The sequence below is a fragment of the Rhipicephalus microplus genome, chromosome 7 (genome assembly GCF_043290135.1).
Source record: "Rhipicephalus microplus isolate Deutch F79 chromosome 7, USDA_Rmic, whole genome shotgun sequence".
Classification (NCBI taxonomy): Eukaryota; Metazoa; Arthropoda; class Arachnida; order Ixodida; family Ixodidae; genus Rhipicephalus; species Rhipicephalus microplus.
In genome coordinates this window covers 7,183,041-7,205,902 of record NC_134706.1, presented here as the reverse complement: position 1 = coordinate 7,205,902, position 22,862 = coordinate 7,183,041, and the positions used below count along the sequence as shown (strand labels likewise).

Sequence of the window (22,862 nt, the reverse complement as noted above, 5' to 3'; positions counted from 1 at the left end):
GGCAGACAGAAATTAGGTGCCTTCTTCCTTTTCCTCATGAACCACTAACAACAACAAATCCCTTCAACAAAGCCCGCCTTTGTTGTTGCCCCGTATGCGCGCGGTGGCAGAGGTCTCTTGGCTGGTCCTGAGGCATGGACGTCGCACATCCATGCCGATTCCCGTCTCCCCACTTCTCATCTTTTCCGCCCCCTTCCCCCTACAGACGCCGATCCGTGTCCACCCCCCCACCCCCACCCCCCCAAAAAAAAGCTCGAAAGTAGCGGAGGCCGCAAAGAGCTGCGGCTACCGAGTGAAAGATGGTGAAAGCTCGACGTTGTACTCGGAGTAGTCACGTGATTCCGGGCATGCGTGTACAAAAAATAAATAGCCACATGCCCATTATGACTGTATTGTTATCCATGGACCCACAGAAGGCACGTAACGCCAGAGTTTTTTTTTTTTTTTAACTGGTCTTCATCAAACGCGCTTGGTTATATCGAGGCATGCTTCTGCGGTACCGCACTCAGCTTGAGTTCGCGTTTGGCGTGGTTTTTTCAGCAGATTCCTCCACTGCAACATGCCTCGGCATGCCTTGCAAAATTCGTGTTTCACAACTTTTTCACGAACCGCCGTCGGGGAACCCACGTTGGAAATTGCCCCGTCGTCGTCACCCTCCTCACAGGACGTTTTTTTTTTTTTTCTGCGAGAGCGAATTCTCGTGTACTCTGACAACGGCACTGGAGGGTGCGCAGAGCGTCTGCCGAAGGCGCGCCACCGAAAGCATCAGACCGGCAACGTGATTGCACGGAGCGTCGGCACTGTAATCGGGGTGCTTTCTTTTCAGAAACGAATCTTGTCGTTGATCGACACGCTCGCTTTGACAGCCACAATGATGCTTCTGGTGACCGTGACCGCTTTCCTGGCAGCCGTTGCTACGACCACCGGAAGCTACGGACCACAACGCATGATGGCAGGTGGGTCATACGCTTTCATCCGCCATCATCATCAACATCGTCGTCTTGTAATGACCGTTTCCCAGCTGAATGCCACGCGCACTTATGCTACTCGTTTTTATTGTAAATTGCATTATCTGAACAGCATTCGCGCAGAAAAAACGAGCTGTACCTTCACTCTTCGTAGACCGCGCCGCAATGTAAGAAAACTTGGCGTGTGTTTGACTTTCCTGTTAATATTACGTGCAAAGACTGCGCTGTTGATATTGCGATTTATTTTAGAGCCTACGCAAGCACCGTTCATAATCGTAATTCCATAAACCAAAGACATCTATAAAAAAGCTGATGAATTTCGCAGACCAGCAGAGTCGCAGCTTGGTTCAAGCATGACGGAAAGAAACGATAGCAAAGGAGGAAATGGCAGGCAACAAGATGCGCTCTAAAATTCCAACTTTATTCTATAACCCTGCAGCGCATTATGTAGCTCGCACATGTGATGCTGGACACGTGGCGACAAAACTCCGTTTAAGCGATCACTTCACTGAACACATGTTGATCGCTCACGAGAATCAAGTTCAAATGGCGTACTCACACGCAACTTGACCCTCCTTTTTATTTTCAGAGTAGGTTGTCCCTCACATCCTTCTTAATCTTTCTTCTTTCTTGTCTTTTACCATTAGCTGGGGTTTTTATACTCCTTATTGCCAGGACGCCCTACACACGGCGACTTGTTATAAAAGGAACGGCACCACATCATCATCATCATCATCATCATCATCATAATCAAGATTTAACTGTCGGAGTTCAACGTTCCAAAACCACACTACAGTCGAAGCCACTTATAACAATACTGAAATGCCACGAATGTGTTATTGTTGTCGGAATAATGGATGTGAACGAATTGTGTGAAAAAGCAAAATATTAGAATAGCAGGCTGTTGTGAGAAAACCGACGATATATGCCAAAAGACATCAGTGATAAGGATGTCAAAGCTGCCAATTTTTTTCCTCCAGAAGCTCCACAGAGCCACTATTTCACAGCGAAGTCTCGGACACCGAAGCCCTTCCAAGCTTCAACTTTTTACCTAAATTGCACGTCGGAAAGTGTATTGACAGAAGTCATTGCTGCTCCCGCGCCATTGGTGATTTTGAAAGTTTGCTTTGCCGCAATACTACAACGCTATTTAGCGAAGCATTTCGCAAATTTGAAGGGGCACTGCGGGACAGTGGGGTTGTGGGTGCAGGTTTCATTTAGTACCTAGAATCGCTCGTTTTCTTCTCTCTTTTCAAGGATTTCGTTTTCCATTGCGTTTAGGCACAGCCACCCTAAAAGCCAGAACTCATTGTTATAAACGACAACGGCGCACACGGGCAATGCTGTAAGCCGATTATATCTCCGTAGAAAACGTACAAAAGTTGACGGTGCAGCTGCTTCTCATTGTTATAACCGAGCTATTCTTGAAACCGGTCACGGAGGGCTTCTTACATTTCGACTACCGGGGGGTTCTACCCGAATCTAGGAACACTGGCCTCGAGCATCTTTGCCTCTTTCGAAAGTGGGGCGGCCGCGGCCCGAGTTCGACCCTGCGACCTGCTGATCAGCAGACTAGACCCCCTCCGCGACGGGTCGCACACAACTTGACAGATTTCGCAAAAGCATTCGCTTCGCTAATTTCTCGTTTCAAGCGATTCCGGGTGCACCAACTTGCCCCGTCTGCAGTACTTGACACATGATTGATTTGTGGGGTTTAACGTCCCAAAACCACCATTTGATTATGAGAGACGCCGTAGTGGAGGGCTCCGGAAATTTTGACCACCTGGGGTTCTTTAACGTGCACCCAAGTCTGAGTACACGTGCCTACAACATTTCCGCCTCCAGCAGTACTTGACACAGACGAGCAGACCGACGGCTGTGCCTGCCGCTACAGGTGTATGTAGCATCTATTGCTTGCAACTGTCGCTTCTTTTGCTGGGTACAAGCTAGCCTGTCGCGACCAAGTGACGTCGTCATCAACACTAACTCCCGTATTTTAGGACGCCCCTTCACTCAACGCTCCACCTTTACTTGAGAAAGCTGGTGGGTGCGCCATCTTTAGGCAGGGAAAGTCACTGCATATCAGCGATAATTTGCTGCTATTCTTCAGTAACGCTGTCATTTTCAACCGAGCAGCGCCGCAGTGCTCAACTATGTCAAGTGGAAGGTGAAAGTCGAGTCGAGGAGCGTTTGTGATTACGGGGGTAAAACAGCCATCTATGGTCTCGACTTACAAAAAATCTTGCGTGAGTTGGTTGCATTTTGTGCCTGCAAACTTCTCGGCATCGTGGCCCATTGGTTTGTCGGTGGAATTCGATGAATTCTCGCAGTCCTTTCGTGAGTACAGCGTATATTTTGGGTAATAATAGTGGAACCTAAGTTATCACTCAGGTGTGAAAATAAAAGGTGAGTGAATACTCGTGCTCGCATTTGCATGGTTTCTCCCCACGGCATTGCATAGTCACTGATGGGCGTTGGCCGAGAGTTGAATAAAGTTAGAAAGCAAGTTGCTTTTTTTATAAGTCGGTCAGTTTAGGTCGGCCTATAAGTGAAGTCGGTGCCCGTTAAAGAATCCAGATGCTCGACATGTCCGGAGCCTTCCACTACGGTGTCTGTCATAATCATTGTGGTTTCGGGACGTTTAAACCCAGGTATTATGAAATAACAGTTAGTCAGCAAGGTTTCGAGAAGACATAGACATATGGGAAAAAATTAACACTGAATCTTCACGTTGACTGAGAACATAGTCCTTAATTAATGGTGATCTTCGCTGTCACCTATTTAAGAAGATGATAAAGACGTGCATCACCGAGCCAGAAATCTCATTCGCTCAGTAATCGCAGTTACACAGCCGGCGACTTCTAGGGCTTATATTGGACTGAACTTTTTTCTTGCTTCTAAAAGAAGGTACCGACCAAAATTCTATTAAAAACGAATCTATTCATGGTTCAGTTCTCCCACGGAAGCTATATTCACAAAAAAAAAACACATCGGCTCAGCTGTTCGCCCTTTTTATGTGCGTGACGTGATGAAGGCATTTGGCATACACCGGAGAAGAGTGTACGGCGAGGATTTTCATTACGAAGGACTCGAGATAAATGGGTGAATTGGAGTTTTACTCCTTGATAATTACGCGGCCGTTTTTTAGATGCGAAGCGGCTCTTTGACCAGCCTCTGTAACGCTGTCCCTCCGTACACCCCCACAGCGCATGCTCGCGTCTGGTACCGGCGCAGGAAGATACCGGCAAGACCGTCACTCCCTTCCCCCTCTTTCGCCTCGCAAGGCCGACGCAGGCAGCGCCTGCTAGTAAAAAAAAACCGACATCGCTACAAGCCTCTCAGTATGTCGACGAAACTCGACAGACGAGCGCAGACTCACAACTAACTTATTGGAGATGGTGTGTCTTTTCTCTCGGCAACCAGTAGAACTTAATTTAACCTATTCAACATAACCTAACGTAACCTAACCCAACGCACGCTGCGCCATGTCTGTCCAGTCTTTCTGACAGCCTAACCTAAGCTAACCTAATCTAACGCACGCTAGGCTATACGTATGCCCAGTCTGTCCCGCAGCAGCCAATTTTTTTCTCTTCTCCCCACGACAGTTAGTCACGTGACATGAGAGCCAATGGGAGGCGACTGCCGGGAGAAATTTTTTTGATCAATTATCCTGGTTGCCGGGAGAATAGACACTGCGTATTGAAGATGTAATCGACGCTTCTTTGTGTAGCGTCTGCTGTGCAGTTTGCTAAAAGTTTGCTAGTTTGCTGAACCCTTAACCAACTCGCCCAGTTGTCAACGCTTGTTGCACATAGATTATATTTATAGGCGTAACAAAGCCCCAACTTGCCCCGCCGCGGTGGTCTAGTAACTAAGGTACTCGGCTGCTGACCCGCAGGTCGCGGGATCGAATCCCGACTGCGGCGGCTGCATTTCCAACGGAGGCGGAAATACTGTAGGCCCGTGTGCTCAGATTTGGGTGCACGTTAAAGAAGCCCAGGTGGTCAAAATCTCCGGAGCCCTCCACTACGGCGTCTCTCATAATCATACGGTGGTTTTGGGACGTTAAACCCCACCTATCAATCAATTAATCAATCAATCAATCAACAGACCCTCAACATGTGTATTTTTCGCTGAAGAGCGCGAATTCTGACCCCCTCAGGTCGGCGCGTGCGCAGGACCGTGGACGCCCTGTGCGGCAACGAGCAGTTCGTGAACGCCGTGGTGCGCACCGCGATGGACGAGCTGCGGCCCGCGCTCTCTTCCACCGAGCCGCTGGTGCTGGGCGACGGTCCCGAGTGCGGCATCGGCAGCGTGCGACTGCTCCGCGGCCGCCTGTGGGGCGCCGCCTCGGCGCACCTGCGAGAACCCGTGCTGCTGCGCTGCGACGCCCAGCGCATGGTCGTCGCTGTGCACGTGGCGCTGAACAACAGCGAGATCTCCTTCGACTGGGAGGCCTCCCCCAAGACCTTGCTCGGGTGCGTACGTATTCGCAATTGTTGAAGAACAAAAGAAAAAGAGCTCGGTCTTGTATGCGAAAGAGACACCAAATGAAACAATGATTCGATTTAGGTTCATCAATTGTATTACGTGCAACTCTAATGACGATCATTTTGCTATACTTCTTTGCACACTAGTTGGTTCCCACTGGAAACACGACGTTAGTTATAGCGCGAGAACAAAACGACGACACAGAGACAAGAAGGTCACGAAAGTCTCTGTGTCTCTGTGTCGTCGTTTTGTTCTCGCGCTATAACTATCGTCATGCCATACCAACTAGCCCAAGCTGCCACACTTCTGGAAACACGAGTTTCTGCGCAATCAGGGCAGTTTTCTGGCCTGCAGAAGGAAGGTTCTTCCTTTCTCCCTTTTTCATTCCTTTTTGCTTGCGCAGCCAGTCGAGTTTTCAGTTTATCTTAACCTTACATGTGGCGTTTCAAACACTCCCTGCCAAAATGCAATAATTTAATAATTATTGATGTTTTACGTCCGAGAACCACGATATTATTAAATGCGAAGCATTTCATAGCGAACTTCGGCGACCTTGAGCGTATCTATCTATCTAGCCGCTTACGACTTTTAGCTCTCCTGGCCGTTTCGATAATGGCATCGATACCAAACTTGGTATGCGTTAACATGAATGCATGACGAACATAAGTGACTGGTCATAACATGGAAATCATGACGTGTACGTCATGAATATTATGATTTACATTTCATGGTCTTGCTGCTCTTGCGATGGTTTTGCTCACATGACAAGTTGAAAAACTGGTATCGTATGACACGACAGCATGGAGAACACAAGCGACAGACTCTAACATGAAAATCACGACATGCGTGTCATGTAAGAACATGACATGACAACATGCCGCGCTCATGATGCGGCCGTTTCGCTAGCTTCACATCTATCTATCTATCTATCTATCTATCTATCTATCTATCTATCTATCTATCTATCTATCTATCTATCTATCTATCTATCGAGACGCTTACGACATTTAGCTTTCCTGGCCGTTTCGATAATGGTATCGATACCAAACTTGGTATGTATTAACATGAATGTATGACGAACATAAGTGATTGGTCACAACATGGAAATGATGATATGTATGTCATGAATATCATTATTTACATTTCATGGTCCTGCGGCTCTTGCGGTCGTTTTGTTCGCATGACAAGTTGCAAAACTGGTATCGTATGACATGACTGCATGAAAAACACAAGCGACACTCTAACATGAAAATCATGACATGCGTGTCATGTAGCAACATGACATGACAACATGCCGCACCCGTGATGCGCTCGTGGTCGTTTCGCTAGCTTCACATATACCGAATTTGGGATTACAGGACATGAATGGATAATGAAGGTATGTGGCTGGTGCAAACATTGTAACCATGAGATGCGTGTCATGTAACAACATGACTACATGCCAGGCTCATGATATGCTCGCGGCCGTTTCGCTAGCTTCACATATACCAAATTTGGTATTAAGGGATGTGAATGTATGACGAATGTATGTGACTGGGGCAAACATAATCATGAGATACGTGTCACGTACCAAGATGACTACATGCTACGCTCATGATGCGCTCGCAGCCGTTTCGCTATCTTCACATTTACCAAATTTGGTATTACGTGACACAAACGGATGACATAGGTAAATGACACGTCCAAACATGATAATCATGACATGTGTGTCATGTAACATGACTAATTTTGCATGTGCATAAGTTACATGTGCGCATACAAACGCATGCACGAACATACGTAAAATATGGTTGAGCCTTCCAGCCCTCCTCTAAAAAAAAATTCTGGCTACGTCACAAATGTGTTAAGGACCACGTCGTTGCGCATGTCACTGCTTTGACGCTCTTCGTCGGCTTCTAAACCTCGAAAATGTGATGAAAACTGCCGAGTCGATGGGAACTCGTTAAACATAATATTTTCAGCGCACACAAAAAAGATGTCGGAGAAGCACCCACTTCGTCGTCGTTTGTTGTTTGTGCGCTTAAAACTATCCGTATTAATTGTTAACATTGTTTCGGATAAATTATAGCTCTTTATTAGACATCATAATCGACGCTGAGGTAACACTTAATTCACCTCACTTGTAAGTCACTTCAGCTCCTATTGCTACTCTTACGTGCTTGCTTATTATTCTTACTCTGTTAAAGCACCCCGAAACATTCCGAAAATTCGAAGAACACGTGCGGTATTTTTTCACGGCGCTCCCCGCGTTTTAGGCCCAATTTGTGACGCCAGCAGTTAGCTGGCGTGACGTCACGAGGATATAAGCTCTCGACTGGACCTTGTACGAGGGTTATCGGTTGCGAACGCTCTCCCACCACGCTCCACAGTGCAGTCGACGCGCATTCCGCCTTGTTCCGCATGGCTATAGCGTGCGACAACCCGACTCGCCCACCATAATCGTCTAGTGGCTAAGGGACTCGGATGCTGAGACGTAGGTCGCGGGATCGAATCCCGGCCGCATTTTCGATAGAAGCGAGAATGCTGTAGGGCCGTGTGCTCATATTTGGGTGCACGTCAAAGAACATCAGTTGGTCGAAATTTCCGGAGCCCTCCACTACGGCGTCTCTCATAATCATATATGGTGGTTTTTGGACGTTAAACCCCAAGAATTATTATCATAAACCGACTTCACTTTGAGCATTTCTAATTGCGAAAGCGGAGATAACTGCGTGCAGCCTAAAAGCACGAAATGATGATAAGTTCAGCACTTGGCGCTTACATAGTTAACCTGGTATGATGAAATCAGTGACGACGAGGTCATGGCGGTTGAAGGAATTCAGGGTAGGAGAGGTAAGGAGGAAAACCGCTCTCTCGTCTTTAAACTCGGGAGTGTTTAAAGGGCCGCCCCGCCGCGGTGGTCTAGTGGCTAAGGTACTCGGCTGCTGACCCGCAGGTCGCGGGTTCGAATCCCGGCTGCGGCGGCTGCATTTCCGATGGAGGCGGAAATGTTGTAGGCCCGTGTGCTCAGATTTGGGTGCACGTTAAAGAACCCCAGGTGGTCGAAATTTCCGTAGACCTCCACTAGGGCGGGCGTCTCTCATAATCATATGGTGGCTTTGGGACGTTAAACCCCACATATCAATCAGTGTTTAAAGGGCCCTAAACCACATCGTGTTGAAAGGCTTTCGCCTCCCTTCCTACGAGCGCTATCTATTCTTTAGCCCTTGTTTCTTTAGATAACAATGCCAACACTGAGCGTTTAGCCAGTCAAGATATTGCGCTTTTCGACTGCACGCTACTATCTCAGCTTGCGCAGTCGCAAACGCAGAAAGCGAAGTGAAATCAGTTCATCGCTCGCGACATTCATGCGAGACAAGGCAGAACGGGCGAGCTACCAATTAGACCGTGAAGCTGCTGTATGGCAAAACCTGATAGGCTGTAATTCACAACAGATATCTCTCGTACATCGACGAAACCACGGAGGAAGGAAAAAGGTAAGGAGAGGGCATGCCCAGCCAGCGCAGGGCGTAAAAAATGTGGCGGAAATGACATCATGGCGGCCATGTTCAGTAGGCACAATGGCGGCGTTGTTATGGTTACGTGTTGCGCAGTGAAGCTGGTCTAGCAGTGAGCGGCCGCGGCTGGCGGCGGAATGTGTGCCTCCGCCGGTCTCGTGCTGAGCCGTGGCGGACAATATCTGTGCTCTGCGCCGCGTTATTGGTTACGCAGTGTTCGTCTGGCTGTTACATTACTCTTAGCAACGTTTACAAATCTCTTTGTCCATCACGGGGTTTCAACAGTGCGTAGAACAAGTGCATATCCATGTGTCGTGCGGCGGATGACGCGGATGAAGCAGTTAGTGTTCAGCGAAATGGCGTTGGGCACCATGACGAAGCTGAATGACGACGAACGCCTTGAAGGTCAGTGACGGTTGAGCAGTGCTCCTGCTTGTGACAACGGACGACGCTGTTGAGCCCAGCAAGACGCCGTGAGGACCATGTGCCCATACGTAGTTTCGTGTTGTGTGTGTACAGTAACAACTTGCATGTGCGTATTAAAACACCTTTTCTGTTCCGCTTGGTACACTCTCCACCAGCATTGCATGTAATCTCAACGTAACAGCAACCACGTTCAACTGTCACTAGCACCGTGCTCAAAGTCACCACGGTCGCAGAATGCTGACGCAGGTGAGTTTCACGCGGAACACGGACACAGTGGCAGGACGCTGCGTCAGTCGCGTGGTGGAATGCAACCGTAGAAGGCGCACGACCGATCGTGTTGTCTGTACAGTTGCTGAATTAATGACGTGAAAGCACTCGCCGTTGTCAGTGCGTCTAGCGCGCGTTCTTTCGTAGTTGCTTCGTTGTCAGCGAGCTGTTACTCTTTGTTACTACTCGGACGAAGCGATTTCGCTGAAGGTGTCCCGCTGGCTCTGAGTGATGAGCCCAGTTCCATTAGTTTCGGATCGTCACGACACACGCGCTGCGCAGCCCACGTGCTTTCCGAGCCGGAGAGGGAGTCGCGCCTTCTGCTTCGCATTCATATGTAAACAAGAGAGGAGCATTTGCCTACTCACTATGGCCGACTTCCGGCTTCATCGCGGCTTCACAACGAGTGACGTCAGGGCCTCTCCTTACCTTTTCCTTCCTCCGTGGACGAAACGAAAGCTTATTTCATCCTGACGTCACGCGAAGAAACAGCTGACGTCATCAATTGCGCCACAAAGACGGGAGACGCTGGGACAAGATAACGCGTTTGTTCTTCGTATTTTCAGGAGATGTTTAGGTGCGCTTAGTGCAGTTTGTGGGGGTGTTATCACCCATTTATAAAGTCATTTGCGCCTCGTGGCACACACGTGTCGCGGATAGGCCGCATTTAGGGTTAACAACCTTTACGTAGTGGGTGGCGCGTTTGCTCGCGAGAGTTCACCGCCGTAATCGCCATCACGGTAAGCGCGGTAGCGCCAACTGGCGGCGCCTGGCGGCGAGGCACGCACACGAGACATGAGAGGCTCTTTTTGGCGTGTGGCGACAGGCGTGAACTGTCGTCTTCCGCCGGCGGGCTCACGGGGATGGCGCCACTGATCGTTTTCCGTGGTGAGTCGAGCATTGGCCACGACGCCCATAGAGTTTCTCAAAATTAACTAGAGGGCACTCTGGCGCTGCGATCGTTCAGCGACCATGGGAATGATGGGTAGTACACACATTTGCCTAGTCTTCGTACTTGCGGCTTTGTTTATTGCTGTGTTTCGGTTTTGTTTTGAAAGAAAGAACAAACCCTTTTGAACTTAGGGACTTGATTGGAAATAGTAAGCTTAAAAGAATAAGGTTGTGAAGCACAAACGGTGAACATTTGCTAATTTATGTTTTCGTGAAAAAAACAGCTCCAAGCCACACGAACATACACGGAGCCAAAAGCAGGCCAGAAGTACGAAAATTAGACAAATGTGTGTACTACCCATCAATCATTCCCATGCTCGTTGAAGTGCCATGCGTTGCAGCTCCCATAGACACTAGCGCCAGAGTTCCCTCTAGTTAGTATTGTGGGAAACTCTATGACGACGCCGTCACGTTACATTGCGTTTTTTTATGTTGATTGAGTGCATTAGAATATTGTATAAGGTTGTGTTTAGCGTGTTCATCACTAGTGATGTATTTGATTCAGCTGACGATAACGTTGATGTAAAAAATAATCGAGAAAATGTACACGTTGTCTTTGGTTCGGTTCGACTGCGTCTGACCTGTCCGTGTGTTTCGGGAGCGGCGACCTCATTTCGACACCCCGCAAGTTCCAGTAAGCCCTCTCTATCTGCCAATGCAGAGTGCGCTTGTTAGCTACACATTCGGTCATTCGCTTGTCAGGCGCGGAGTTACTTGCACGTTCTCGATATTGCCGAGCGGGAGAGGAAATTCATGCCGAGTTCCCTTGATTTTCGCAGCTCTGAAGGCACGGTGTCCGTGTTCGCTCGACACATGTCGCTCAAGACGTCGGTGCTGCTGCCTCGGAGACAAGCGGCCCGTTCCGCCGCGTCTCCCATCCGCGTGGTGGCGGTGCGTGTCACCGACTTGATCGGAGCCGACGTCACGGTGAGCGGACCGTGGCCGTACGGGCTACTCATGTCGGCGGCGGCCACCCTGCTCCTCAAGAGTTTCCCGGTCCAAGCGAGGGCGCTGGTGTCGGATCCACTGCGGAACGGATTCCAGCACTACTTGGACGAGAACTTCGTCTGACCGTACGACAGTGGAACGCGTGGAAGGGGGGAATACTCTAGGAGAGGGCATCTTAACCTAAGGTAAGGCGTTGCGAACGTGGACAGAAGAGTTGAGAACAAGACACAAATGTCATATATTAATAAATTACTCCTAGAATCTAATTAAGCTGCCTAATTACAACAATATAGTACTCTTCACCAAACCATTGTGACGAAGCATCACAGTTGTTGACAAACAACTGAGAAAGCAGGGCAATAATTGATTATAATGATGACAAAGCTAATGCTGAAAATCCGTGCGAAACAGAAAGAGTTCACGATTAGAAACTGTAGATGAGAGTGTCTACTAGAGTTTGTATATCTAGGACAAGTACTAAAAGCAGAGTTTTAAAAGCGTATCAACTTTAGCCTATTCGTACATAATCGGCGTAAAACAGCGCAATACAATGGACACGAGACCGAATAGCGCTGGTCGACGCATCAATGGAACGTAAAAGCCCGCGCTGGTCCTGCTTTGTTTGTTTTGCAGCTGAGAAATAAAATGGCTCATACCCACAAGGGGAGTTGGTCGCACTGTCAAATATTAAGGAAAATTCAAACGATATGCAACATTAAAGACAGAAACAAGCATGAAACGCAATTTAAAGAAAAAGTAGAAGAGGTAAAAGAGACCAGAAACCCATTGATAAAAAAATAAAAAGAAAGGAAAAATTGATTGTCTACATTGGTCATTGGTCTGTTTAGCCTTTCTTGTCTTCGTTGTATTCCGCTGTTTTACGCTACGATTAATAAAAAGGTGGGCTCAATCACAGAAAGAAAGCTTGCCAAAGAATGACAATAGGCTGGAAGGCGTTCGGCAGGCACTTCCGAATAGTGTCAAAAGTAACAATTAGCAGCGCAAACACACAAGGCGCCCCACATAGAAAAAACACGACATACAACTCTTGTGCGTGTCATGTCTTTTCTATGTAGAGTGTTCTGTAGGTTTGTGCTGCTAATTTTAACTCGGGAATATACACCAACTAGGCCTGAATAACGTTTTATTGAATTTCAGAAGATCTACCATTGTTATTAAAGCGAAAAGTATACAGTCATTGCCTACTGCCTGTTCTGACAAAGGGGCTGACATGGAAGAGAGCAAAGCAACTAGAGCAAAAGCCGGGGACCACACAACGCACAATGGAATGTAAAATGATAGGAATAACACTAAGAGATTGTAGGACTGCAGAATAGGTCATGGAAGCAAACAAGAGTTGCAGACATTCTAGTTGACATCGGGAGAAAGAAATTGACCTGGACTGGCCACATGATGCGTAGAACAGACAACTGGTGGACAGAAAGTAAGAGCAACAGTGTTGTTACCATTTAAGGGATAGAAAACGCAGTCGGGGAAGGCAGAGAGTTGGATGGAGCGGCGAAATTAGGAAGTTCAAATGTATAAAATGGAATCAGTTAACGCAGGATTGGGTTAACTCGAGATCGTTGGGAGAGGCATTTGTCCTGGACTATAAAACAGGCTGAATATAACGACTAGCCTGCTTTAACATTTTCTGAAATGTAATTAAGTGTCACCACAAGTTACAGCGGCCTGAAAGTGATGACACTGCGTCGCTATTACTTTCGTAAAGTGATGGCATAAATGAAATTATCCCAACAAAAGTTCATCACTGATGCACTAACTCACGTGCAGTTTACAGCACATGTATATTGAAATCTTTCTTCAGCTTTCATTGCTAGAGGTTTGGCACACAGGTTAGGTTGGATTTGTAATTTTTCTTCTCTGTGCTAATTTTTATGCCACAAGGAAACCGGGTGGTCAAAAGTAACTTGGAAAGTAATAGTATTTTTTTATTTACAGGCTCAATGTAATTCGTTGTGTTGCTAAATTACCTCACCACAAAAGTAGTTTGCCACGTTACTCATTAAAGCAAAGTCATGGTAATGTCCTTCCTGCCAAGTGAAAAAGGCATTTTAACTGCGGTGGTTTACGCCGAGCAGACAACCGGAGACTGATGGAGCGTAAGAGGTCGTTAACCGGATACTCGCCGTTCCATATGTGTTTACATTGTTTAGTGTGTGAATGAAATTCGACGAATGCATAATGTTACACTGGCACACCGATACATTTACAATTTCCCTTGGTGCACTGTGGCCATAGTAGCCTTTGCGATAATGAACCGTAATGCTACTACTAATATTAATATACCGGCACAACAATAAAAAACCTATATTGATAGAGGTGTAAGCGTTCGTGTGGGCCAGTTTTCCAGACCGATTAAAAAAAATGCTCATAGATCTATCTCCTACGTAAACTCCCTTTGCCGGACTGGCATGTGGTAATACCGTAACAGCGCATGCGCAGATTAGCTTTTGCAGTGCACCCTTTCAGTTGATAGTCAACGTTTGTGTTGTCTTGTTCCCTCTTCTTGTGTCCTTGTTTGCATGCCTTACCTTCTATTATGTGGAGTACTCGCCAACAACTTAAGCTGTCCTTAGGAGAGGACACGGCTTAACGCAGCCAGCCTTAGCAAGAGAACTTTCCGCGAAACCATTCCACTTGCCTGTTTCCTCACCATGTTGGTACCACAGAGTTTCCTGCCATATTTACTAGAGGAAACTGGCGTCGCAATTGTTCAGCCACCATGGAAACGATCGGTCGTTCATGAATGCGCCTTTGTGCTTCAGGCTGCGATCGCACTTGTGTCCGTGGTTTTTGTTTTGTTTGGGCTTTTGTTTCGGACGAAAGACTCGTTCGTTCTAAAACCTCGTGAGCTGATTAGAACTGGCGAGTCTTAAGTGGGTCAAGGTGGTGAAGTGGGACTTCTGAACTTTTCCTGCCTACCGTGAGCTTCGTCTTGAGACAAAGCTGTTTCAAGCCACTCTAACCCCCGTATACACAAACGCTCCTTCACTCAAGAGCTCTCCTCGACTTGAAAAAACCGATGGGAGCGCCGTCTCTTGGCAGACCAAGTCACTGCATATCGGCAATATTCTGCAGCGGTTCTTGAGAAGCGCAGCGTCAATTTCAGTCGAGCAGCGGCGCAGTGCTCAACTCAGTCAAGTGAAGGATGGAATTCGAGTCGAGGAGCGTTTCTGAATACGGGGGTAAGCCTAAAAAAGCGAAGCTCTTGCAAATTTCCGCGCTAGCTTGAGCGCCACGCGTTGCAGCTCCCATAGGCACTAGTGCTATACATTTACTTATTATTATACATTTACTTATTAAGAAACTATATGGTCCGCCCAACACATCATCTGTGAGTTGAGTCGCACTGCCATGGCGGTGCCTGCTATGCAGGCACGTCAAGACCAAGCGATGAACTGTTGACCCGACACGTGCATTGTTGTTCGTTCTTCCATGCTGCATGCTCAGGGTCCAGCTCTGTTAAATCTCGCAAGGCGTCATTGTGTAATAAAGTGTGTGCTGTGCTTTTGTTTAGTGTTTGTTGCTTCTAATAGCGTCCGTGGGCGAAGCTTTCTTTTTTTTAAGCAAGCCCCAAGTAAGACATTAAAAAATTTTATAAATGAAAAAAGCTCTCGTTCGCTCGCTTGTCAATTTTAACATGGTCGGATATAAATATATGATTAATATAACTGATAGCCATGAGATCTAACAGACAATTATGCCAAGGTAAGTATAGGGGATGTTATTGTAATAGAAATGTGAATAAAGAAAAGTGGGCAAAAAGATAACTTACATTACACACTCACGTTTAATGCACATGCATATTCCATAAAGTAAACGGGGGATAGCCGTCGTGGTAGCTCAGTTGGTAGAGCATCGGATGAATTATTCGAAGGGCGCAGGTTCGGATCCTGCCCAGGGCAAGTTATCTTTTCGCCTGCTTTTCTTTGCAATTACTTCTAAGAACATCCCCTATACTTTCCTTGGCACGATTTTCTTTTAGATACCATTAAAATTGTGTCTAAAAAAAAGAAAACGAGCCCCAAAATGTACACTTCTTTCCTTGATAATTGATAGCTATAGTGACACCAACATATGCGCGTCAGTTGAATCACGATTGATCATATCAATACCGTAGGCTGGTATAAGCCAGGGAAAATAAAAAGAAAAAAAAACATTTAAAATAAAATAAAAAGATCAGAATGAATAAATAAAAAAGAACAGAAATTAAGACTGAAAAATTTTTTAAATCCGAATTAATAAAAATAAAAAGAAAAGAAATTAAGACTGATAAACATTAAGAAACGTTTGGCTAGTAAGCCCACTCCGTGCCGCCGAAGGCACTCAATTTTATTTTTGGAGGGGGGAGGGTGAGAAAGGAGAGTGAGCGGCGGGGGGCGATGATGTTCCCTCTCCCATGCATGCAGATGGGTAGCTGATTGCAAAGTGAAAAAATTTGGAGGTAGCGGTTTTATGCCCTCTAACTATTACAGGCCTACATCCGTGTGGCTTATGGCAACTACCTCGTACCGACAGTACCTTGTGGTCTCTATCAGCGACACGCTAGCAGTGGCGTAGCCATGTGGTGGCACACCGGGCCTATATTCCCCCCCCCCCCCATTTTTTTTCCGTCGTGGTATACAATAGCACGAAATGGCACTCGCCCACATCTGCACACCCAGCCCAAACTTCAAATCAAGGACGTGCCTCCTCTCTCACCCCTTCCCCCGAGAAAAAGTTGCTGCCTACGCCCCGCCCCTGCACGCTAAGCCATGAGCTTTCGACGCAACCTCTCGCTCATTAAGGTGCGATATCGTTAGTTTGCCCTTTCTTACGTGACCTCATTGCGTGACCTTATTTCACATTGTCGACTGAAACGAGAAAATGCCTCTCGAATCGCTCGTTATATTTACCGATTTTCAACATCACTTTTGAATTAAACATTAAACAAGTGATTCTTGGGACACATGTAATACCGCGAACATGCCATCGATGTGCAGGCTCGTCATCAGGTGGATGAAAGAATTCTGCTGTTCTCGGTAAAAAAAAATATTTAAGCCTCACAGTACCTTTTGTCTGGGTCCACAAGCCTCGCTCTTTTCGAAGCACCGGCGAGGCATATTATTAAACAATATGCTAGTCAGCTTCACTAACAAATAACATTGATATCGACAGTACCTCTGTCCTGTCACATAGCCACTAATCGCTTGTTAGCGGTGCTTTTGGCCGCTCGAGTCTTATCTGGGGACCAACAACATGGCTTCCAAAGATGGCCCGTGCGTCTGTCTGCTGTCACACTTTTTCCGAGGCACTAAACACCACAAGTTCACGTGCGTCCAGTCTAAATAACATCGGTTCGTAGTACTCGGCTGCTGACCAGCAGGGCGCGGGTTCGAATCCCGGCTGCGGCAGCTGCATTTCCGATGGAGGCGGAAATGTTGTAGGCCCGTATGCTCAGATTTGGGCGCACGTTAAAGAACCCCAGGTGGTCTAAATTTCCGGAGCCCTCCACTACGGCGTCTCTCATAATCATATAGTGGTTTTGGGACGTTAAACCCCACATATCAATCAAATCAAAACATCGTTTCGTAGCGCGCCACTGTCTCCTCTGAAAACTGATCACGTGATCATTGACACACGTGTCAGGTCATGCCGTTAGCATACCGTAGACATGCAGGCTCGCCATCGGGCAGCTGACGGGTTCCAGGGGTGCGAGCTTGGGACACCGTTCTCTCCGAGGGGCCTTCCGGGCACGTACTCGTAGTGGTAGTTGTCGGTGCCTCCCCATGCGCACGGGTAGCTTTTCGCGGTCCACGTAGCGATCGAAGTCCCTGGACGGGACGAAGTGTACCCTCCAGAGGGCTTCGGCGGACATCAGGCCCTTGCAGGGCCTCCAGACGCTCTTGAACAAGCGCGGGGGCTGCCATAGCAGAACGAAGCCCAGCGAGCGGGGGTATAGTAGCAGCGGAATAGGGCCATCAGATACCGACCAAGGTCTAGCTGCAGTGGAACACAAACATAAGGTCATTGTATTTTGCAGTTAAAATTCAAGGTTTTTCGGCAATCTGTCTGACCGGGTAAGTCCATAGTGCAAACGCGAAAGGATACTACTGCCAAAAAGAACAGAAAGTTTACCCGACGATTTTTTGGTCGGTGTATCCTTTCGGGTTGTATCTTGTAGTTGTATGCTCAAAACAGCGCAGGCCAAGACAGTGAACAAAAATATGAGGGTGACTAATAGCCGCAATTTATTGCATTAGTACGACACTATTACGGGACGAACACAATTTGCATACACTGTGATGAGGAGAAGGGGGGATTCTTCAATTGAACAAAGGTGAATTATAAAAGGTTAGTGACGCAGTAACTGTCTCAGGCGAGAACACCACAACCCCAGCACTTGGTGCTGGGAGGGGTGGGGGGATGATGGAAAAGGGTAGGGAAAGAATGTCTTGCCCAGAACTGGGCGAAAGGAGGGGAGGGGGTGGGCTTGCTTAGTAAACAGGGAGGCGAAAAGTCCGCAAACTTCACATAAGTTGTTTTTTTTTTTTTTTCAAAAATGCCCAGGACCGCTTAAGATGCCAAGGACCGCTTAAGAATGTAGTCTCACAATTGCACAACTGCGTCCGTATTTTTCATGTGAATATCATAAAAAAAACATTTTATTTTCTCCTGGAGGTTGTTCATAAGTAGACGTAGCACACACCACTCACATATTCATAATTCTTTACTTCATGCAATGTAATTTCGAGTTTTTGTACTTCTGAAAACGTCGCTCCTTTTACGTACACGTGCCTCACTCTCAAAATGGCGTCTTCTTCTTTGGGTGAGCGCTCGTCGCCATCCAGCTATTTGGACAACTTGCTGAAAAAGCTTGTGACGAATGTCACTCACAAAAATTAATGGCTGTTGAAGCAGACGTGGTAAATTGAATGCAGTGTTATTATTCGAGCATGGCCGTCATTCGAAGCACGACCCGAACCGGACTACTTGGCGGAGGAGTACATGTGCACTATATCCGCCCCCGTAGCCTTCCCTTCGTTAGCAAGAAAAGTTATCCTGTTACCATTTTAATTCCCTTACAACGCATGTAGACAGAACAGAAAGTTCAGGAAAAAGTGAGGTAAAGCCAAGGTTGGCAAGACATGGCTTGTCTGATGGCAGTCGCCGCCGACGCAGTGTTATGCGCGAGGCCTTCTGTCGCCGCAGCAGTCTCCACGAAGAAGACGAGCACGCGACTGACGTCAGCCGTAGGAAGGCTGCGGATGTTGGCTGCGGTCTCAGCAGAAGCACGTGGTTCCCGTAGCGGTCCACGTTGAACGGGTACACGAAGCCGGCCTGCAGACAACTCCTGGGCAGGCTCGACTCGGTCAGCTCGTGCATCACAAAAGGGAGAAGGTTTGAGCGTGTTGGTTATTCACAGTTCTTCATAAAACAGGGCGCACAAAACACGGGGACAGAAAGAGATCAAGACAAGCGCTCGTGAAGTCGCAGCTGTACATGTGCAGTTGAAGCGAGGATGCATCAACTAAGGTGGTAAGTAAATAATTCAGTTAATAAGGTTGAAAGACTGAAGGAAAGCGGGGCTGCGGGAAAGTCTCTGCGATGAAGTGGGAACTAATGAAGCTAGGCAAGCGAGCATTGTTTAGCAAGGTTTGACGAATTACGCCTTGCCAAACACCAACTGCGTTTTACATAGCAGAGGTTACGCCACCATCAACGTCCTCCAACCCGTTGGCCACTGCACTCGGCCGCCTGCACTTCGCTCCCACCACCTTGCCCTTCCTTCCCACTTCCCTTGCCTGGACATTGTCCGCCTGTGCTTTACTCCCTCCAATATCCTTTCCTCTCCCATTTCCTTGCTAGGCCTCTGTGCTTTCGCTCTGCTGTAGCTCTGCACAGCGATGTTGTGCATAGGCAGCATGGATGTCACCTCATTGGCGGCAGCGGCCATGTTTCCTTATGTCACCGTTTTGTAGAGTTACGCCAGGTGGGATCCAAAATGAGCTATTTGCTAGCCTTCATATAGCATTTGAATTTGTTTCTAGCGATTCATTCTTTATATCTTGCGATAAAACTAATTTTTAGTAACGGAGCTGTTTAAGCTCCAAGTTGGTTACGAGGGATTAACAAAAGCTAAAACGATGATGTGCCTCTTCAGAGCAAGACAGAAAAAGAAAAAAAAATAGGGGAAAAAGGACAAGAAAAGATGAAGAGAAAAAAATTGAATTAAATTGAATAAAATTGAGAAAAGCAGCAGCCCCGCTCTCCCCTTTAGGCTTGGCCTCACTGGTGTGAAGCTGTTATAATTTTTTACATTGAAACCTTATCGTATTGGCAGCAAGTCCGACCCTCCTTCGTTGGTAACTGGTTCATCATCATCACCATCATCATCAGCCTGACTACGTCCACTGCAGGACAAAGGCCTCTCCTATGTTCCGCCAGTTAACCCGGTTCTGTGCTTGCTGCTGCCAATTTATACCCGCAAACTTCTTAATCTCATCTGCCCACCTTACCTTCTGTCTCGCTAACCCGCTTTCCTTCGCTGGGAATCCAGTTAGTTACCCTTAACGACCAGCGGTTATCCTGTCTACGCGCTACATGCCCGGCCCATGTCCATTTCTTCTTCTTGATTTCAGCTATGATATCCTTAACCCCCGTTTGTTCCCTAATCCACTCTGCTCTCTTCTTGTCTCTTAAGGTTACACCTACCATAACTGGGTATACGGACGATCAATGTCTAAATTGCTCCCTTAGCTGCTCAGATATATACTTGCGGTAAGCGCCTTTGCTCGCCACTTGAGCGCCACGTCGGCCATGCGCCCGGCCCGCTCCAGGTGGTTGTGGACGATGAACCACCAGCAGTACTTGTCGCTGTCCAGGATGCGTCGTCGGTCACTTGAATGGTAGGCGGCCGTCTCTCTGCCGCCATGCTCGCCGAGCAGGCGCGCACGGAATGCCTTCATGTGATTGGTGGTGATGAAGAAGCGGCTCTCGCCGAAATCGTCCGGGTGTGGCGACGGAGCCATGGTGAAACCGCGCCCGCTTGCAGCGGCACCGTGCTTCCTCTTGCTGTGCTTCTCACCTTGCTGTTGTTGATACACACCCACTAGAAAGTGGGAGATTGGGTAGGTGAACTCGGTAAATTGCGACGTCCTGAGAAAGAGCGACGAAACTTTATTTAAAAAAAAACGCCTAGCGAGTTATTCGGGGATATGGGCATATATCTTCGCCTAGGTATCGGCCACGCCCTTAAGCTCTGGCGGTGGCCTCGGCCCGCTGGACGGCCCACAGCTTGTCTTCGAGGCTGCGTCCCCGCCTTGAGCCCCACCTCTGCCACCCTCCCAAAGCATGTGTTCCAGGGTGGCCCGGCCTCGCAAAATTTTTTAGCGTGACGCATAAAGCTCTGAGTAACAAAGATCCTGTGTCGTTTGTTTTATGCAGAAAGATAACAGCATGCCTTCAAAAGCATTTCGGGTCTGTTCAAGCTTCAAGTGACACAACGCTGCTCTTAATATCATCGCACAGATGTTTCTTTACAATCGGTATAATGTCTCAAATGTCTCCCTCTTTTGCACCCACTACAAGCGGCTTCCTAATAAAGCCTTCACTCATATTATTCTGAATTACCCGCCGCCCAACCGACGTTTTACAGTTGCACCCGTCAACTGTGCCCGACGACCGACATTCTAGCCTACCTGCTGCAATGCGGGCACATCCAAGCAAGCATCACTCAGATTAATCAAGCAGCAACAGATACAGACCATTTTTCGGAAGCGTGGGAACTATTGACGTGGACCTCCAAGCTGTAGCAGGACGTAAACTCTTCGGCCAGGACTTGCAGGTGGTATAGGCCAGACGGTACCTGGAACAACGGACCCTCCCACCTTTAGCAACAGACCACTCTCGTAATGCATGCCTATTCGACTCTCTTTCATTCACATCTAATTCGTTGCCTCTGCTTTGTTGCTTTCTTGGCAACCACCCCTGATTGCATGATTTGCAGATAGTCAGGAAGCGGGTGCCAAAGAACGGGGGTGCTGGACTCCCCCCCCCCCCTCTTCCCAAATATTTCAAATTTGCCGGCTGCCCCGCCGTGGTGGTCTAGTGGCTAAGGTACTCGTCTGCTGACCCGCAGGTCGCTGGTTTGAATCCCGGCTGCGGCGGCTGCATTTCCGATGGAGGCGGAAATGTTGTAGGCCCGTGTGCTCAGATTTGAGTGCACGTTAAAAAACCCCAGGTGGTCGAAATTTCCGGAGCCTTCCACTACGGCGTCTCTCATAATCATATGGTGGTTTTGGGACGTTAAACCCCACATATCAATCAATCAATCAATCAATCAATCAAATTTGCCGGTGTATAGACACAAACGTGAACGCACAGACGCGCATGAGGTATGCATGAAAGCAGCACGCCAAATGGCCAGATTAATCATTGCCGTATTTGCGTGGTTTACGTAGTGACAGAACATGGCGGCGGTGGTGGTGTTGGACGCCCGTGCCCGCTTTGAATTGAATTTAGCGTTGAGTCGACTTAAAGTTCCGTTCGTCACGGGCACTTTGCCCGATGTTAACGCGCCCTTGCAAGTTCAGCACACCATGAATTCCCTGTAGTTTCTGTTGCTGACACTCGTCCTGAACTCTTGTTGGAACACGCTGCGCGATGCAGGAGGTTCATCACGCGTCTGCAGAATCTTGTTCCCCGACGCCATGACGTGATTGCTGAGGGTGTAAGGGTGTAGTGCCGAGGGTATATTCTAGGGGGAGAGCGCGAACGCGCTAGCGCGTGCCAGCATGTTTGACTAGGGGCGGGGGTGATTATTTAGGAAAAGGCGGGGAGGTAAGAAAATGGGATGTGAATGTGCACAATAACTGTCTCTCATGTGAGAGGACACCTCAACCGATACACTCACGGGGGAACGGGGAATGAAGGGACAGTAAGACTTAAGAAAAAGATAGTAGGGTAGAAAGAAAAATAAAAGGGGGGGAGTGTCAAGTCAAGGAGGAGGAAAAATAAACAAGCGTGATGGGAGGAGGACACGTTTCACCATGGCGAGCGGCTTTTAAATGTCGCTTGGTCAAGCTGGTGTCCTCAAGAAAGTTGAGTAAGGCCGAAAGGGCAGAGCCATATGTTACTCTATATGGCAGAGTGGCGATGGCCTTCGTAGCCGGTAGGGTGTAGGAGGTGCGGTGATATTATCACAGTTCGCGTCGACTTTACCCTGGCATGACGATAGTTATAGCGCGAGAACAAAGCGACGACACAGAGACAAGAAGGAGACGAAAGGCACGAGCGCTAACTTCCAACT

General features: G+C 47.9%; 1 protein-coding gene across 1 annotated transcript; it reads left to right on the top strand.

Moving 5' to 3' along the window:
* Window positions 1–688: 688 nt before the first annotated feature.
* LOC119179670 (uncharacterized) lies at window positions 689–15,084 on the top strand. Its single transcript, XM_037430794.2, has 3 exons — window positions 689–956; window positions 5,131–5,446; window positions 11,380–15,084. The coding sequence occupies exons 1-3, from the start codon at window positions 872–874 to the stop codon at window positions 11,669–11,671; spliced, it is 693 nt and encodes a 230-aa protein (XP_037286691.2). The 5' UTR covers window positions 689–871; the 3' UTR covers window positions 11,672–15,084.
* The last annotated feature ends 7,778 nt before the right edge of the window (window positions 15,085–22,862 follow it).

What these genes read in the sequence shown, in the direction of transcription:
- LOC119179670 (XM_037430794.2), top strand. Translation starts at nt 872, where the DNA reads ATGATGCTTCTGGTGACCGTGACCGCTTTCCTGGCAGCCGTTGCTACG. An exon ending in ACCACAACGCATGATGGCAG is followed by an intron (nt 957 to 5,130) that starts GTGGGTCATACG and finishes TGACCCCCTCAG; the next exon opens with GTCGGCGCGTGCGCAGGACC. An exon ending in TCCCCCAAGACCTTGCTCGG is followed by an intron (nt 5,447 to 11,379) that starts GTGCGTACGTAT and finishes TGATTTTCGCAG; the next exon opens with CTCTGAAGGCACGGTGTCCG.